The sequence below is a fragment of the Jaculus jaculus genome, chromosome 7, assembly GCF_020740685.1.
Source record: "Jaculus jaculus isolate mJacJac1 chromosome 7, mJacJac1.mat.Y.cur, whole genome shotgun sequence".
Classification (NCBI taxonomy): Eukaryota; Metazoa; Chordata; class Mammalia; order Rodentia; family Dipodidae; genus Jaculus; species Jaculus jaculus.
The window spans coordinates 29,669,956-29,686,620 of NC_059108.1; the positions used below are offsets into that span (position 1 = coordinate 29,669,956).

At 40.6% G+C, this 16,665-nt stretch overlaps 1 protein-coding gene across 4 annotated transcripts in view; it reads left to right on the forward strand.

The window, feature by feature from the left end:
- The window catches only part of Xpo4 (exportin 4), a 126,467-nt gene that overhangs the window by 103,794 nt on the left and 6,008 nt on the right, over window positions 1-16,665 (forward strand). For 3 of the 4 annotated variants that reach the window (XM_045154135.1, XM_045154137.1, XM_045154138.1), the window contains 9 exons: window positions 202-361; window positions 1,164-1,333; window positions 4,946-5,120; window positions 7,712-8,005; window positions 8,609-8,789; window positions 10,214-10,332; window positions 11,560-11,690; window positions 12,547-12,664; window positions 14,359-14,451. In XM_045154135.1, the coding sequence (XP_045010070.1) occupies window positions 202-361; window positions 1,164-1,333; window positions 4,946-5,120; window positions 7,712-8,005; window positions 8,609-8,789; window positions 10,214-10,332; window positions 11,560-11,690; window positions 12,547-12,664; window positions 14,359-14,451 (1,441 nt within the window). The remainder of the gene's footprint in view (window positions 1-201; window positions 362-1,163; window positions 1,334-4,945; window positions 5,121-7,711; window positions 8,006-8,608; window positions 8,790-10,213; window positions 10,333-11,559; window positions 11,691-12,546; window positions 12,665-14,358; window positions 14,452-16,665) is intronic. The other variant, XM_045154136.1, reaches the window with a different exon arrangement.

Genomic DNA, 16,665 nt, shown 5'->3' on the forward strand with positions numbered 1-16,665 from the left:
CCTGTCTTTGTCTTGTCTCTTACATTATGGAAGATCCAAAATAATGTGGGACATTATCTACAATCCAACTGGTGAAATTTTCACATGTAGGCTGGCCTTAATCCAGAAGGTTGAGAAACAGAAGGATTTTTATGGAAAACAGTATTGTTAGATAATGCTAAGTCAATAAAAGGGTAAATAACTTCTGTTTTATACCTGCAGGCTATTATCTGCTGTTCTAAGAGTTTCAGAAGTTGAATCTCGAGCAATAAGAGCAGATCTCACTCATCTACTAAGCCCTCAAATGGGCAAAGATATTGTTTGGTTTCTAAAACGCTGGGCCAAGACCTATCTTCTGGTGGATGAAAAACTATATGATCAGGTCAGAATATAAAACTGTTAAAATTCTTTTGGACTTAGGACAGTAGCAGTTACAGGGTGGGGACATCTTTCTTGTTTTTCTAATCAAAATGGAACTGTTTAGCAACTGGAAAAGAACTAGGACTGGAATGTTGCTGTGTAACCCTTCTTATTGATTTCATTTATTTTCACTAGCATTGCAGTAGCATTTGTCAGTAGATTAATATATGTTCAGGGACTGGGGAGATGGCTCCATAGAGAAAGCACATGCCACACAAGCATGTGGACTGAGTTTGGGTCCTTAGCCCCTGTGTAAGAGCCTTTGGTGAGACAAGATGTGGACACAGGAAGATTCAGAAGCTCAGGGGAAGCTAGTCTTGTGAATGCAGCGGTGAACAGCAGAGACCCTGCCTCACAACAAGGTGGAAAAAAGCATGAACCAACACCCAAAGTTGTCCACCAACCTTCTCCATGTGCTGTGGCTTGCATATACCCATCATACACATAAGGAAATGTATTTTAGATTTGTATATGTTATTTTTATTTGTCCTAAATGTGTTAATATATTAATAATTACTGAGATTAAAATTGACAGGAAAAATCACAGTGGAACACATGGATGGATAAAGGATTATTATCTTTTATTAGCATACAAAGAATTAGGTTTCATTGAGGATGTACTTATTGCTTCACAGAATTGAAAAATTATAAAGGTTGATAAGCATATAAGTAAACGCTACTTCAGAATTTGATACTAATTTCATTGTGGATTTTCTGTGGATTATTAAGTTAATCTTTCTGACCTTAAAATTTTTCTCTTTAAGATAAGTCTGCCATTCAGCACAGCATTTGGGTCAGATACAGAAGGCTCCCAGTGGATTATTGGCTACCTCTTACAAAAAGTCATCAGTAACCTCTCGGTCTGGAGCAGTGAGCAAGACCTTGCAAACGACACTGTGCAGCTCCTGGTGACTTTGGTGGAACGAAGAGAAAGGTAAGCAAAGACAGACGAAGGTTGCAGTTGGCATATTAGTGTCAGCTTATTATTTATTTATTAAATTATTATATTAGGGAAGTACAGAACCAAGGGAAGGAAAATAAATGCAGCCTTGTGGCTTGAGAGCCCATGTGGTACGCCTGGAAAAACTGTAGCAAGGATAGAAAAGAAAGTTCAAAGAGCTCCTGCCATGTGTTGCTGGAGGGGGTAAAGAGCCCATGTGGGAAGTAGGGGTTAGGGGCCTCTCCCCTTGTCCCTTTCTAGCTGGGCTAAGCAGGGGAAACTCACCAGAAGTGAATGGGCTGCCAAGAAGGGGGAAAAAAAAATAAACCTTTTGTGTCATCTTTTAAAGTGACAAATGATTGTGATATTAAGTCCAGATATAGCCCCTGTTCTTAGAATGTGATTTTTAAAATTGCATTACACTGTTAAAATGTAAATGGAAGGTTTCCTATGTTATGATGGAGGTTTACCTTGGTTTAAGGATTTGGTATCAGAGAATCACATGAGTCTTTTATAATTTGATGTTTCTTTTAAAATATTTTAAAAAAACATTTTATTTATTTATTTGAGAGAGGGGAAAGGAGAAAGGAGGCAGCAGAGAGAGAGAGAGAGAATGGGTACACCTGGGCCTCTCAGCCACTGCAAACAAACTCCAGATGCATGTTCCACCTTGTGCATCTGGCTTATGTGGGTACTGGGGCATTGAACCTGGTTCCTTTGGCTTTGCAGACAAGCACTTTAACTGCTAAGCAATCTATCCAGCCCTTTATTTATTTATTTTAATTAATTAATTTATTTATTTACTTTTTTGTTTTTCAAGGTAGGGTGGCCTTGAACTCACAGCAATCCTCCTACTCCTGCCTCCCTAGTGCTGGGATTAAAGGGCGTGCACCACCACGCCCAGCTAAAAAATATTTATGTGTATATGTGTGTGCCTGTGGGGGATAGAGGGCATGTGTTCCCCTACATGCATGTAGAGCTCAGAGAACAGCTTCTGGTATTGGTCTCCACCTTCCACCTTATTTGAGGCAAGGACTCTTATTGTTTGCTGCTGCATAAACCAAGCTAGCTGGCCCACAGTCTTCCAAGGATTCTCTTGTCTTTGCTTCCCGTCTTGCTGTAGGATTGTTGAGATTATAGATATGCACTACTGTGTCTAACTTTACTAGGTTCTGGGGATCTAAATTCAGGTCATGGTTGAACAGCAAACTCTTACCCACAGAGCCATGTTTGCAGCCTTGTAAGTTACAGTTTTTAAAACACTTGAACTAGGTGTGGTAGCACATGGCTTTAATCCCAGCACCAGACCACGGTAGGAGGATTACCATGAGCTTGAGACCACATTGAGACTACATAGTGAATTCCAGCCTGGGCTAAAGTGAGACCCTACTTCAAAAAACAACCACCAAAGAAAGGGGAAAAAAAAAAAAAACAGTCTCCTGTAGAATATTTTCATTTAATTTTTTTTTTCTCCAGTGAGCACCATTTTAGAAATGAGAACAACTGATAGTTAAACTCTGATGTTACAAAATAAAACTTTGGGTTTTTTTTTTTTATATTTTTTTATTTGAGACAGAGGAAGAAGCAGGTAGAGAGAAAGAGAGAATGGGCACACCAGGGCCTTCACCTGCTATAAGCACACTCCAGACGCATGTGCCACCTTCTGCATCTGCTTACTTGGTTACTGGGGAGTTGAACCTGGGTCCTTAGGCTTCACAGGCAAGTGCTTTAACCACTAAGCAATCTCTCCAAACCTTGTTTTTTAAAGCAAGGTCTCACTCTAACCAAGGCTGACTTGGAGCATACTTTATAGCCCAGGCTGTCCTTGAACTCAAGGCAATCCTTCTACCTTAACTTCCTGAGTGCTGGTATTAAAGGCATGAGCCACCATGAGTGGCTTTTAGTGCATTTTATAGCAAGTTCTGGATATCTTCTTTTACTATATAGGAATATCATTATTTTTACTGTTGATATTGGCCAGATTTTTGGATTATATTTTCAAACCTAGTAGCCTGAGTACTTCAAATGAAAGATCTCATTTGATCATTATATTAGTTTTAGGCATAATATTTAAGCTTGCTATAATTTATTATTGCTTTTGGTTTTTCAAGGTAGGGTCTCACTCTAGCCCAGGCTGACCTGGAATTCATTATGTAGTCTCAGGGTGGCCTTGAACTAACGGCAATCCACATACCTCTGCCTCCTGAGTGCTGGGATTAAAGGCGTGCCCCACCACGCCTGGCCTCTGCTTTATTATTCTTGTTGCATTGCTTTCCCTGGGGTATCTGTTTTTATTTACCTCAGAGAGGGCAGCAACAGACCACAGAACCAATTCTGTTCAAGTCTAATATGGGTAAGGAGTTAATTATAAGAATGTGAGTATCTCAGGTAGCTACATCACCCAAAAGCCTACCCCAGCATGGGTGACAACTAATTAAAGCTGCCTCACTGGAGTCCCTTGCCCAGCTTGCAGGTAACCAGAGTACCGAAGTGTCTCCCCTCTCCCCGCAGTTGTCCATTGCTAATAGAACCCCAAGAAGAGGCCACCTGAGTTTTTATGTTTAATGAGCCTCTTCCACCTTCCCCAAGGGAATGTTTTCATCCAACAAAATACCTACACAACCATAAATATTTTATAGATTCAAAAACTTTTAATTAAGAAACAGTAGGGCTGGAGAGATGGCTTAGCTGTTAAGGTGCTTTCCTACAAAGCCTTAAGACCAGGTTTGATTCCCCAGTACTCACGTAAAACAGATATATATGGTTGTTCATGTGTCTGTAGTTTGTTTGCATGGCTAGAGCCCCTGGTGCACCATAAATAAAAATAAAATATTCAAACAAAAAAAGAATTAGCCAGGCATGGTGGCACATGCCTTTTATTCCAGTACTCAGGAGGCAGATATAGGAGGATCGCCATGAGTTCAAGGCCACCCTGAGACTTCATAGTGAATTCCAGGTCAGCCTGGGCTAGAGTGAAACCCTACCCAGAGCCCCCCTCCCCAAAAATCAATAAAAATTTACATTTTGGGGGCTGGAGAGATGGTTTAGCGGTTAAGCACTTGCCTGTGAAGCCTAAAGACCCTGGTTCAAGGCTCTATTCCCCAGGACCCACGTTAGCCAGATGCACAAGGGGGCACACGCATCTGGATGCATCTGGAGTTCGTTTGCAATGGCTAGAAGCCCTGGCGCACCCACTCTCCTCTCCCTCTCTCTCTTTCTCTGCCTCTTTCTCTCTCTCTCTGTCGCTCTCAAATAAATAAATAAAAATAAACAACAAAAAAATTTTTTAATTACATTTTTGAACTGTTAGTGTGATTTGAACATAAACTTCTGTGATGCTGCTTTTAAAACTAATTAAATTCATCCATGCCTGTAATCTTAGCTCTCAGAAGTCTAAGGCAGAAAGATTCTGAGTTTATGAACAGCTTAAGTAACATAGAAAGACCTCACCTCAAAAATGTCCTCAAAAATGTCTTGTAATTAAATCCGTTCATCTAGCTTAGACCAGTTGTAAATTCAGTATCTTTCAGTTTCTGTTTTCTTAGTACCTGTGTGTGTACATGAATCTAATATCTTTTCTTTGTTTTTTAAAATTTCTATCTTTAGGGCAAATTTAGTAATTCAGTGTGAGAACTGGTGGAATCTAGCTAAACAATTTGCAAGCCGAAGCCCACCCCTTAATTTCTTATCAAGTCCAGTGCAGAGGACGCTGATGAAAGCTCTAGTCTTGGGAGGTTTTGCACATATGGACACAGAAACCAAGCAGCAATATTGGACAGAGGTAACATATCCCTCCATTTTGATTACACCCTGCAGTTATTTTATCTTAGTGTTGCCATGAAGTAGTCTTTGAGGATATAAACATTTCATACATAGCTTCTCTGATATTTTTCCTACTAATGAATCAATTCAGCCTTATTATGGTTTGTCCATACCTGCTTGTCTGACAACTGGCAACACTGAATGAATGCTATTAAGTCTTCTATACTTCAAGTACATTTTCCCAATCCAGATAAGGATCTGAATTGGTATATGAAATCTTTAACAAAACTTGAGAGACCGAGTACATCTCAGGGGTCAAGGATTTGCTTAGCATGCACATGGCCCTAGATTCCTTCTTTAGCCTATTCCCCAAACAGGAAAGAAGTTGTGAAGGATTCCTTGTCTCGAACAAGGAGGTAGAAATTAGCCACTGTATTTGAATCCTTGAGCTACTGTAATTCCTGGTGAACTTTTGGAGGCTAGAAGTCCAAGTAAGGTTTGTTTCTTCCTGAAGTCTGGAAGGAAGAACTAATGGCTTTGATTATTTTTTGGCATACCTTGATTTGTGTACATATCACCCTGATCTATAGCCATCTATTCATAGGCTGTTCTCCCTGTGTGCATGTTTGCACTCAAACTATGCCCTCTCTGTATGATATTGTATTAGATTAGGAGCCCATTCTCCTCCATTATGACCTCATCCTAACTGATGACAGCTGCAACAGCTCTTCAAACGAAGTCACGTGCTGAGGTGCTAAGCTATTGGCTTCCACATAAGAATTGGAAGGATACAATTCAAGCCATAAATGGTGACCTTATATAAAACTTACATCCAAGACCAAGTCTAGCATGCTGTTGTCTGTGAAGTAAGGGGTATTTCAAACAGTAACTTACAGCAAAACAAACTCAGCCTAAATGTATTAATAGTTTTCATAATTATATGGACCACTATAAATATAATTAAGATATATCCTTTTACATGTATTTTTTTACTCTAGTTCTTTTGGTTATCTTTTTAAAAAACCTTTTGACAGTTCTGAAAAAAGATATATCCTTATAAATACAACAACTCAGCCTTGAACTCATAGCAGGACTGATTATCTGAAATTATGTTCTGTGATGAGTTGTGGGTCAAGGAGAAACTAAAGAAACAAGAATTTTGTATTAGGTTTAACCCTATAGAATAGAGGTTGGCAAATTGAAGCTCACAAGCCAAATGTAGCCTGCTGCATTTGTAAATCAAGCTTCACTAACATGTAGCTGAGCTCAGGGTTTTCTATAGCTCTATACCAATGTGCAGATTCTCAAATATTTACTCTCTGACCCTTTATAGGGGAAAAAAAATAAAAAGCTTGCTGACACTTACTGCACCGTTTTGATCTTTCCTTCTTTACCTTTTTTTTTTTTTTTTTTTTTGCTGATCACTCAAAGACATGGAGGGAGGTGGCACAATTCCGAGAATGGGCTGGGTGGTGTTGGCAATCCCAACACTTGCGGCCAGAGGTAGTAGGATTGACATAGATCAAGTCCAGCCAGGACTCTCATAGCAACATCATACCTCAAAAATAAAAACACTCAGCCGGCCGTGGTGGCCTATGCCTTTAATCCCAGCACTCAGGAAGCAGAGGTAGGAGGATCACCACCCTGAGACTACATAGTGAATTCCAGGTCAGCCTGAGCTAGCCTAAGACCCTACCTCCAAAAAAAAAACAAAACAAACAAACAAACAAACAAAAAAAACTCAAAGCTTTCAGAGACCTAGATTGCAAAAGTTGTATCATTTTCTGTGATTTGGGTGTCATTTCTTTTTGTGTACCAGAAGTTATGATGTCCTCAAAATGGAGAATATAGCTCCTGACATTAATCCCAGCATTCAATAAATAGAGGCAGAGGGATTGAGAATTAGGTCAACCTAGGTTATGTAACATAACTACATCAAAACACTTTTTAAAAAAATGGGAAATGAAACTAGGGAGATGGCTCAGCAGTTAAGAACACTTGCCACTTAAGCATAAGGGCCTCTCAGGCTGGGGACCTCCAAGTTCAACTCCCCAGAACCCATGTAAAAAGGTGGTATGTCCTTGAATATCTGTAACCTCAATCTTTGGGGATTAGGAGTAGTATGGAGCATTTCTGGGGCCTACTGGTGGACAGAAAGAGAGATCCTGTCTCATGGAAAGAAATTCACAGATAGTAGACATTCTCCATGCATGCATGCACTTGGGGCATGCACATCTGCACACAAATGTGTCCACACACCACATAGTACACAACACACACACACAACAACAAATTTTAAATAAATGAAGGTTTTAAAAAAATTAGGAATTTAGTAGTTACCCCTCATTTTGTGTGTTTATCTTGTTTCTAGCAGTTAGAAATATTTTTGGAATTAAATATCCAAGTTTAGAAAACAAATGCAGCTCATTGAGATTTTTTTTTGTTTTTTTCTTTTTAGGTAGGGTCTTACTGTAGTGCAGGCTGACTTGGAATTCACTCTGTAATCCCAGGTTGGCCTCTGTCCTCCTACCTCTGCCTCCCAAGTGTTGGATTTAAAGACATGTACCACCATGCTCGGCAGAAATTTCATGTTCTGATGTACTTTCATAGGTTCTTCAACCACTTCAGCAGCGATTCTTAAGAGTGATAAATCAAGAGAATTTTCAGCAAATGTGTCAGCAAGAGGAGGTCAAGCAAGAGATCACTGCCACATTGGAGGCCTTGTGTGGCATTGCTGAGGCTACCCAGATTGACAATGTAGCCATTCTTTTCAATTTTTTAATGGACTTCCTTACCAATTGCATTGGGTTGATGGAAGTTTACAAAAATACCCCAGAGACTGTTAACCTCATTATAGAAGTTTTTGTTGAAGTTGCACATAAACAGATATGCTACCTTGGAGAGGTAAGTACTTTCTTGGTTTATTCCCTTCAGGGTTACAGCTCTTTGAAGCTCTAATAATTGATTCTTTGCTTCACATTTAATGCATGTTTATATTCTTCCAAAAGAGGAAGTCATGTGGTGTGAATATTAAGTTCTTACTCCCAACTCTTATTGTTAGAAAAGGACTAGTATCTTGGCCAGGCATGGTGGTACACACCTTTAATCCCAGCACTTGGGAGGCAGAGGGGTCACTGTGAGTTTGAGGCCAGCCTGGAACTACAGAGTTTCAGGTCAGTCTGGGATAGAGCAAGACCCTACCTTGAAAAAGAAAAGAGAGAGAGAGAAAAGGACTAGTATCTTTTCTTAAACATAATTATACTCTTGCTATGTTTTTCATTATTTAAAAAAAAATTTTTATTGACAACTTCCATGATTATAGACAATAAACCATGGTAATCCCCCCTCCACTTTCTCCTTCACATCTCCCCTGTCCATCATATCCCCTCCCTCTGTTTCCCATTATTGTTAAGGTTTTAATAATAAATATTAGAGCTGCTATTATAAGTCAAATTGTTTACCTACTAGATGTACCAGGTAGCATAACTTATGCATATTTTCTTACAGTCCAAAGCTATGAACTTATATGAAGCCTGCCTTACTTTATTGCAAGTATATTCTAAGAATAACTTAGGGCGGCAAAGAATAGATGTTACAGCAGAAGAAGAGCAATACCAGGACCTGCTTCTCATTATGGAACTTCTTACTAACCTTCTATCAAAAGAATTCATAGATTTCAGTGATACAGGTAAAGTGTAGTGTGGTGGGTTTTGAACCTGGTTGTTACTAACTTACCAAAGCAGTCTTCTTGAAGTGAAATTCCACAAAACAAATGCAAATTGTTTGGCTGAAATGGGGTTAACTATCAGGAAAATTTCTACTTGACTGTTTTTAATGAGAATACTATATTCTGTTCACTTAGTTCTTATTCAGTGCTAAGCACTATTTTACTTGCAGTGGAATGCAGCAAGTACTATTGCTGTTTTTACTTTACAGATGAGGAAACAGCACAAAGTGGCTAGGTCACTGTAGCAGACAGATTCAGGTTCGCTGAGATGAACTTCCAGACCAGGCACAGCTATGGAGGAAGGGATATTTACTGAAGCTTACAGATCCAGGGGAAGTTCCATAATGGCAGAAGAAGCTGGCCTGCCTTCATAGGCCCAATCAGAGAGAGAGAAAAGCACAAGCATAAATGTCAAAAGCCACAGCACACTTCAGGAACTCCAGCTAGGCACACTTTGCATATTTTTAGATTGAAATCGGAAACCTGCCACCACACCTTAAGATCACTCAGTGACATTGCTTCCAGCCAGGTAGCCAGCAGATGCAAACTACAAACAATAAAGAACTGAATATATTGGGGGCCAACTATTCAAACCACCACAGTCACTTATCCACATTATGTAGCTAGTAAATTGGGATTAAAATTCCAACCCCAGCATATCACTGTATTTACTTCAGAGAGAGGCTTCATTGGCTCTTCTTTGTTGTCTGAGATAGCCTCCCAACAAACCTAGCCCTTTGCAAAGTCGAGCACGGGGAGCCCCGCTGTGGTTGGTAGTATTGGGTTTGAGTTGGCAGGTCACCTAATGTGGTATCTCTCTAGCAGAATGTTGGGGGAGTTGGCCACCCTGTTTTTCTGACTGATCAATGGATATGATAATAAAATAAGACCTTTCCAAAGATTTTAAGGACTCACCTTAAAGCATTTTGCCTAGTACTATGCCTTGTAACCAATAAGTAAAAGATAACTGACCAATCATTAAGGCTCACTTATGGTATAGTTTTTCTCTGCTTCCTACATACTCCACTGCTGAACTTTGTTGTTCTAAAGTATGTTTCCAGGAAAGCAGGCAGGAAGAAGTGCAGCGGCTCTAGGAACATGGGAGGGTGGGAGATGTTTGCCCCTAGTGCCTGTGCAGCTTCTCTGCTGCTTTCAGTGCAAATTCTCCCCCAGGTTTTGAAAGTCTCCCCACTGGCTGCTCAGCTTTATGTCACTGCCACTCTTGGGTTCACACAAGTTGGCTCCTGCCCTTACTTCCCCACCCAGATTTCTCTTTTATTCACTTGATTTTGGCCTTTGGGTTTGAATATATCTTTCAGAAAAGAATATGAACTTTGGAGATTTAATTTTACAACTGTACAAGTACATTGTTTTTATTTTGATAGATGAAGTGTTTAGAGGACACGAGCCAGGACAAGCAGCAGGCAGATCTGTATCAGCAGCTGATGTTGTTTTATATGGAGTAAACCTAATTCTGCCCTTAATGTCACAAGATCTTTTGAAGGTAATTAAAATGAATGTGAACACTGAAATGATTGTTGAAACCCAAAGCTTCATTAATAACAAACCTCTGCTTTATTTAAGGAGTTGTATCTGCTCAGTATCTTTCAAAATAAGGTTTTTGTTTTGTTTATGCTTGCCTTTCAGTACATAGACCCTAGTCCTGTATATACATCATTAGTGATTTGTTTTGAGAATGCTACAGAAAAATTGGGTTCTTTTAGCAATTTTGATTCCCTCACAATTGTCATTATATTTTGAACATCATTCGTAAGCTGAGGGAAGTCAGCAGAGGGTATTTCCAAGCATCCACATATAATGGGTGGCAGCGAGCAAAGCTAATCGAGTAGAAAAGTTTTGCACATTCTGATTGTATTTGTATATCAGTTTCACCACTTGGTATTCCATGGCTGATGAGGCTGCTCCTTTTTTCCTTCTAAAGTACTCTAGTGGAGGGGAGGGCTCTTCATAAGGTAGGGCATGGTAGAGTATGCAGAGAGGGGTGTGTGTATAAATGCATGATAAAGAGGGCAGGAAAGAGGTAGTAGGACAGGGAAGCCGATAGAAACACTTGAAAGTCAAGGATTACAGAGTAGGAGTGCCCTTCAAGCTTTCCCTGGTGAACATTTTCTGACAGCCCATGAGTCCAGTATGTGCAGCAACTGGAAGGAGCTCTGTACACTGGTTTGCTTATTTATAGGGTTACTTTGTTTTATTGAGTAAGCCATTATAAACATTTGAGTGTATATTTTCTCAAGTGTGATTAAAGATTACCTATTTTTACCTTAGCCCCCTGGGATTATCGAAGTAGAAGATAGTATAAAGAATTGAATGCTTTATGCATAATATTAATAGCTTGACATGTTTTTCCAACATGGTTGGAAATTAACACACTTACGAAAGGGCTTTGTTCCTACATCATTTAATTTTATATAGGACTGCCTTGTTTATTTGTTCAGAGTCAGCATAGAATATTGCGAATTAACTGTATCTTCAATTAGCCATCCAGATGATAATTGTTGCCATTCTCTTTTTCCCATAACGGTTACCAAAAGATTCTCTTTATAGTTTACTTCTTTTATATTTACTTAAGCTTTAATGTTTTCTATATTTCACATACATTTTAAATTCATTATGCTTTTTAGGAATGTTTCAGTTATGTTATTGCATTGGTGAAAGTTAAAAAATTAGGTAATGTTGAAGATCTAAATATTTAATATTTCTTTTTCAGTTTCCAACGCTTTGTAATCAATACTACAAATTAATCACATTTATTTGTGAGATTTTTCCTGAGAAAATACCACAGCTTCCTGAAGATCTGTTTAAAAGTCTGATGTATTCCCTAGAGCTAGGAATGACATCATATCCTTTAAATGAGCATTGCTATTTGGGTGGCAGGGGAAGGGGCATATTATGTAATACTCACATAATATAAAAGTCACATTTTCCTTTTTTGGCTCAGTTTTATTTTCTTCTCTACCTTCTTTAATGCTCTTTTCCTTTTTTGGGGGGGGATAGGGTATTACCCTATCCCGGGCTGATTTGGAACTTTAGCCTCAAACTCACAGTGATTTTCCTACTTCAGTCTCCCAAATGCTGAGGTTGGAGGTGTGCACCACCACGCCTGGCCAATTCTTCATTTCTTTTGTTAGTTTGCCTGATCCTGTTTTCTTTTCATAGGTCCATGCATCTGGCCCCTGATCAAGGTCCTTCCTTCATTAGGGCTCCAGTTTATCATATCATGTACTGACTCTGTCTAGGTCTGTGGTCTTCACTCCCTGACAATATAAATAACTTCTCATCATTATTTTGCATGATCAGCAGAAACAAGCTCGGTATCACTGGTCCCAGATTCAAAACTCTGAGGCCATCTGAAAATCATGGGAAGTCTTTCCTTCATAGCTCAGATGAGACACTACATAGTGTTCTTCCAACATATCTGCATTCATTCATCCAAATAGCTATGCATTTGATATTAGCTATGAATTTTTTATACTTTTCTGGGGGGGGGGATTCCAAGGTAGGGTCCCACTGTAGCCCAGGCTGACCTGGAATTCACTATATAGTCTCAAGGTGGTCTTGAACTCTCGTTGATTCTCCTCCCTCTGCCTCCCAAGTGCTGGGATTAAAGTCATGTGCCACCATGCCCTGCAATTTTTTGATACCTTGTAAAGTAGACAATATCCAATGTCATTTGTTCTTTGACCTTCGTGATCAGAATGAGTTCGGAGGTTTGCCAACTCTGCCTAGAGGCCTTGACACCGTTAGCCGAACAATGTGCAAAAGCACAAGAAACAGATTCACCCCTTTTTTTAGCAACTCGGCACTTTCTCAAGGTAAGACGGTTGGTTGGTAAGTTGAAGAACTATCTACTTAATCTGGCTGTCTGACATGGGTCTGTAATCTGGAGAACAAGGCAGCAGGATTGCAAGTTCAAAGCCTGTCTGGGTTGTAGACAAACTCAAGTTAAGTTCAGCTTGAGCAATTTAGCATGACTTGTCTCAAAATAGAGTTGAAAGAGGTCTAGGGATTTGGCTCAGTGGTGGAATACTTGCCTGTTACGTACATGACAGTTCTGTCCCCCCACTCCTACAAAACAAACAAAAATCTGTCTACTATGAAAAGTGCTTTGTAGGTCAGTGCACATAATTCTTGATGCAAATGAGGGAATTCTTTCTTTCAGAGAGGAGAAAATAATGACTTTAAAAAATATATATTTATTTATTCATTTGACAGAGAAAGAGGGAGAGAGAGAATGGGCATGCCAGGGCCTCTAGCCACTACAAACTTCAGACGCTTGCACCCCCTTGTGCATCTGGCTAACGTGGGTCCTGCAGAATTGAACCTGGGTCCTTTGGCTTTGCAGGCAAATGCCTTAACCGCTAAGCCATCCCTCCAGCCTGAAAATAATGACTTTTATTCACTGTGTTTTTTCTGGAGATGGATTTCAGTAATGTAGTCTTGTCTACTTTTGTGTGTGTGCTCTTAAAATGTTTATTTACTTACTTGAGAGGGAGAGAGAAGAGGCAAATAGAGAATGGGTATGCCAGGGCCTCTAGCCACTCCAGCAAATAAACTCCAGACACGTGTCACCTTGTACATCTGGCTTACATGGGTACTGGGGAACTGAATCTGGGTCCTTAGGCTTTCTAGGCAAGTGCCTTAACTGCTAAGCCATCTCTCCAGCTCTTCTCTGGTTTTGATTTTTTTTTTTTTCTTTTTGTTGTTGTTTCTGAGGTAGGGTCTACCTCTAGCACAGGCTGACCTGGAATTCATTCTGTAGTCTCAGGGTGGCCTTGAACTCATGGGGATCTTCTTACCTCTGCCTCCCGAGTGCTGGGATTAAAGGCATGTGCCACCACACCCAGCTCCTTGTGTGTTTTTGAATGATGTAGTAAGTATAATAGTGAATTTGGTAATTTCATTTCTGGATACCACAGCAAGTAATAACATTTTCATGTTTTCCTTGGATTTTTTTTTTTTTTTTTTTTTTTTTTTTTTTTTTGGTTTTTCGAGGTAGGGTCTCACTCTGGCTCAGGCTGACCTGGAATTCACTATGTAGTCTCAGGGTGGCCTCGAACTCTCAGCGATCCTCCTACCTCTGCCTCCCAAGTGCTGGGATTAAAGGCGTGCGCCACCACGCCCGGCTTCCTTGGATTTTTTAAAAATGATTTTGGGGCTGGAGAGATGGCTTAGTGGTTAAGCACTTGCCTGTGAAGCCTAAGGACCCCGGTTTGAGGCTCGATTCCCCAGGACCCACGTTAGACAGATGCACAAGGGGGCGCACACGTCTAGAGTTCGTTTGCAGTGGCTAGAAGCCCTGGTGCGCCCACTGTCCTCTCTCTCTGTCACTCTCAAATAAATAAATAAAAATAAACAAAAAAAACATTTAAAAATGATTTTGTACATAGTTGCTTAATTTAAGAAATTGAATATGGCTGCCATTCACCTCTTTTGGGGGACAGGGAAAATGGAAGGATTATATAATTATCCTGTATTTTTATTTAGAGATCTTATTTTGTAATTTCAGCTGGTTTTTGATATGCTGGTTTTGCAGAAGCACAACACGGAGATGACCACTGCGGCAGGTGAAGCTTTCTACACACTGGTGTGTTTGCACCAGGTACTGGACACTCCTCTTCAGGGATCGCTTATTGGGAGAGATGGTGGGCTGTATGTCAGTTCTTAGCAGAGCTGGGACTCAGAACCCCAGTCTGTTGCTGTGAGACTCCTAATGGGCTCAAGGGTTGTATTTTGTGTTTCTTTGACAAGCTGTTTATCAGCCCAGAAGCATTTATTTTCCCTTCTCCGTTATGAATTATCCTTTGCCACAGCCCCTCCCCCAACCTTGTCCTTAGTCAACTGTGCTAGCAGTCAGGAATACAAACGTGAACGAGCCATCAATGTTTGATTCCTATCTTTGAGGGACTCATGTTTTAACAAGGAGGCAAGTTGAATGAGATTTGGTATCAGGAGAAGTTTGCCTTTGTAAAGTATAAACAACAGCAAATTATTATCTTTTATATTTGGAAAACAACATGTTACTATACTTTTTGAACCCTTAAGATCCTGAAGTATTACTGATGAGGGATTAATGTAACACAGGGAAAGTTGACTAGCTCATCCATCTCCCTTCCTTATTCTTATAAAGTGCCTATCAGTTATATGTGTTGGGTATTGCACTACCTCAGTTTCTATCCCCTTGTGTGCATATATACCAATCAGTATGACCAAGTGATTGGCTAGAGAAGCTTTATGTTTTATGTAACTTTCTAAGAACAGTAGGGTTTTTAGGAAGTCCACATATATGAGCCCACTTTCTTCCAGATATCCTGTGTCATGGGCACCCCAAGCTGAAGGTGCTCTGGGACTTACTTTCTTGCCCTGTGCTCTAGTCATCTCCTGCACTTGTTCCCTGTTACCTCTGTGCTCTTTCCCATCACTGGACTCCAGTCGTGCTTCCTAAGATCAGCTTCCTATCCTATACAAGTCACTACTTTCTAACGACCTTTTCTTCTGTGTCTGACCTGGCCCCAAAGCACTGCCATTTCTTGCCAATAAGAAAACAACTTAAAGGCCGGGCATAGTGGCACACGCCTTTAATCCCAGCACTCAGGAGGCAGAGGTAGGAGGATCACCATGAGCTCAAGGCCACCCTGAGACTCCATAGTGAATTCCAGGTCAGCCTGAGCTAGAGTGAGACCCTACCTCGGAAAAACAAAAGCAAAAGAAAGAAAGAAAAAGAAAACAACTTAAGGGCTGAAGGGATGGCTAAGTGGTTAAGGCGCCTGCCTGCAAAGCCAAAGGACCCAGGTCAATTCCTCAGGACCCACATTAGCCAGATGCACAAGGAGGTGGGTGCATGCATCTGGATTTTGTTTGCAGTGGCTGGAGGCCCTGGCGTGCCCATTCTCTCCTTCCCCCCCTCCCTCCCTCCCTCCCTCCCTCTTTCTCTGTCAAATAAATAAATAAATAATATTTTTTTAAAAAGAAAACAATTTAAGATTATACTTGTCTTGGGCTGGAGAGATGGCTTAGTGGTTAAGTGCTTGCCTGTGAAGCCTAAGGACCCCGGTTTGAGGCTCGATTCTCCAGGACCCACATTAGCCAGATGCACAAGGGAGCACACGCATCTGGAGTTCATTTGCAGTGGCTAGAAGCCCTGTCGCACCCATTCTCTCTCTCTCTAGGTCTTTGCCTGCCTCCCTCCTTCCCTTTCTCTCTCTCTCTCTCTCTCTGTCACTCTCAAATAATAATAATAAAAAGATTATACTTGTCTTATCTGAATATGCCTGTCCTTGGAGAAAGCAGTTAAGGCAGCTACCATGGCTCCATACTCTGGGTGGGTGGGGTGGGGCACACCTTACTCTTCTTTTTTCCAATTAATGAACATTTGATTTTACCATTTTGATCTGTTATAGCCTAAAACAATGGCAGACGAGCTTTTTCTGGTCTATATCAATCTCCTGTATAAGGTATTATGTTAAAATAGAAAATGCCTCCATATTCACTAAAGTGTTTTCCCTGTCCTTTCTCCAAAAGCCACTGGGAGCAGTGCATGTTTGGCACTTTGAAGGTGTTCTGCCTCTGCTTTTCCTCTACTCATCAGCTACTGGCCTGTGTGTATCTGCTATCCTCAGAACGGGGCAGACAAGCAGTCTCCATGATCTTCTGGGGAATCATTCACAATCATAGTGTAGACTTAGGGGCTACATACAAAAGGCAAACTATGTATGAGGGATGGGCTTTGAGAGCCCAGAAGAGGTAGGACCACAGAGCTGGGACTACATGGGTCCAGAGCTATTTTGCTGCACTCTGGCTTCACAGCATTGTGCTT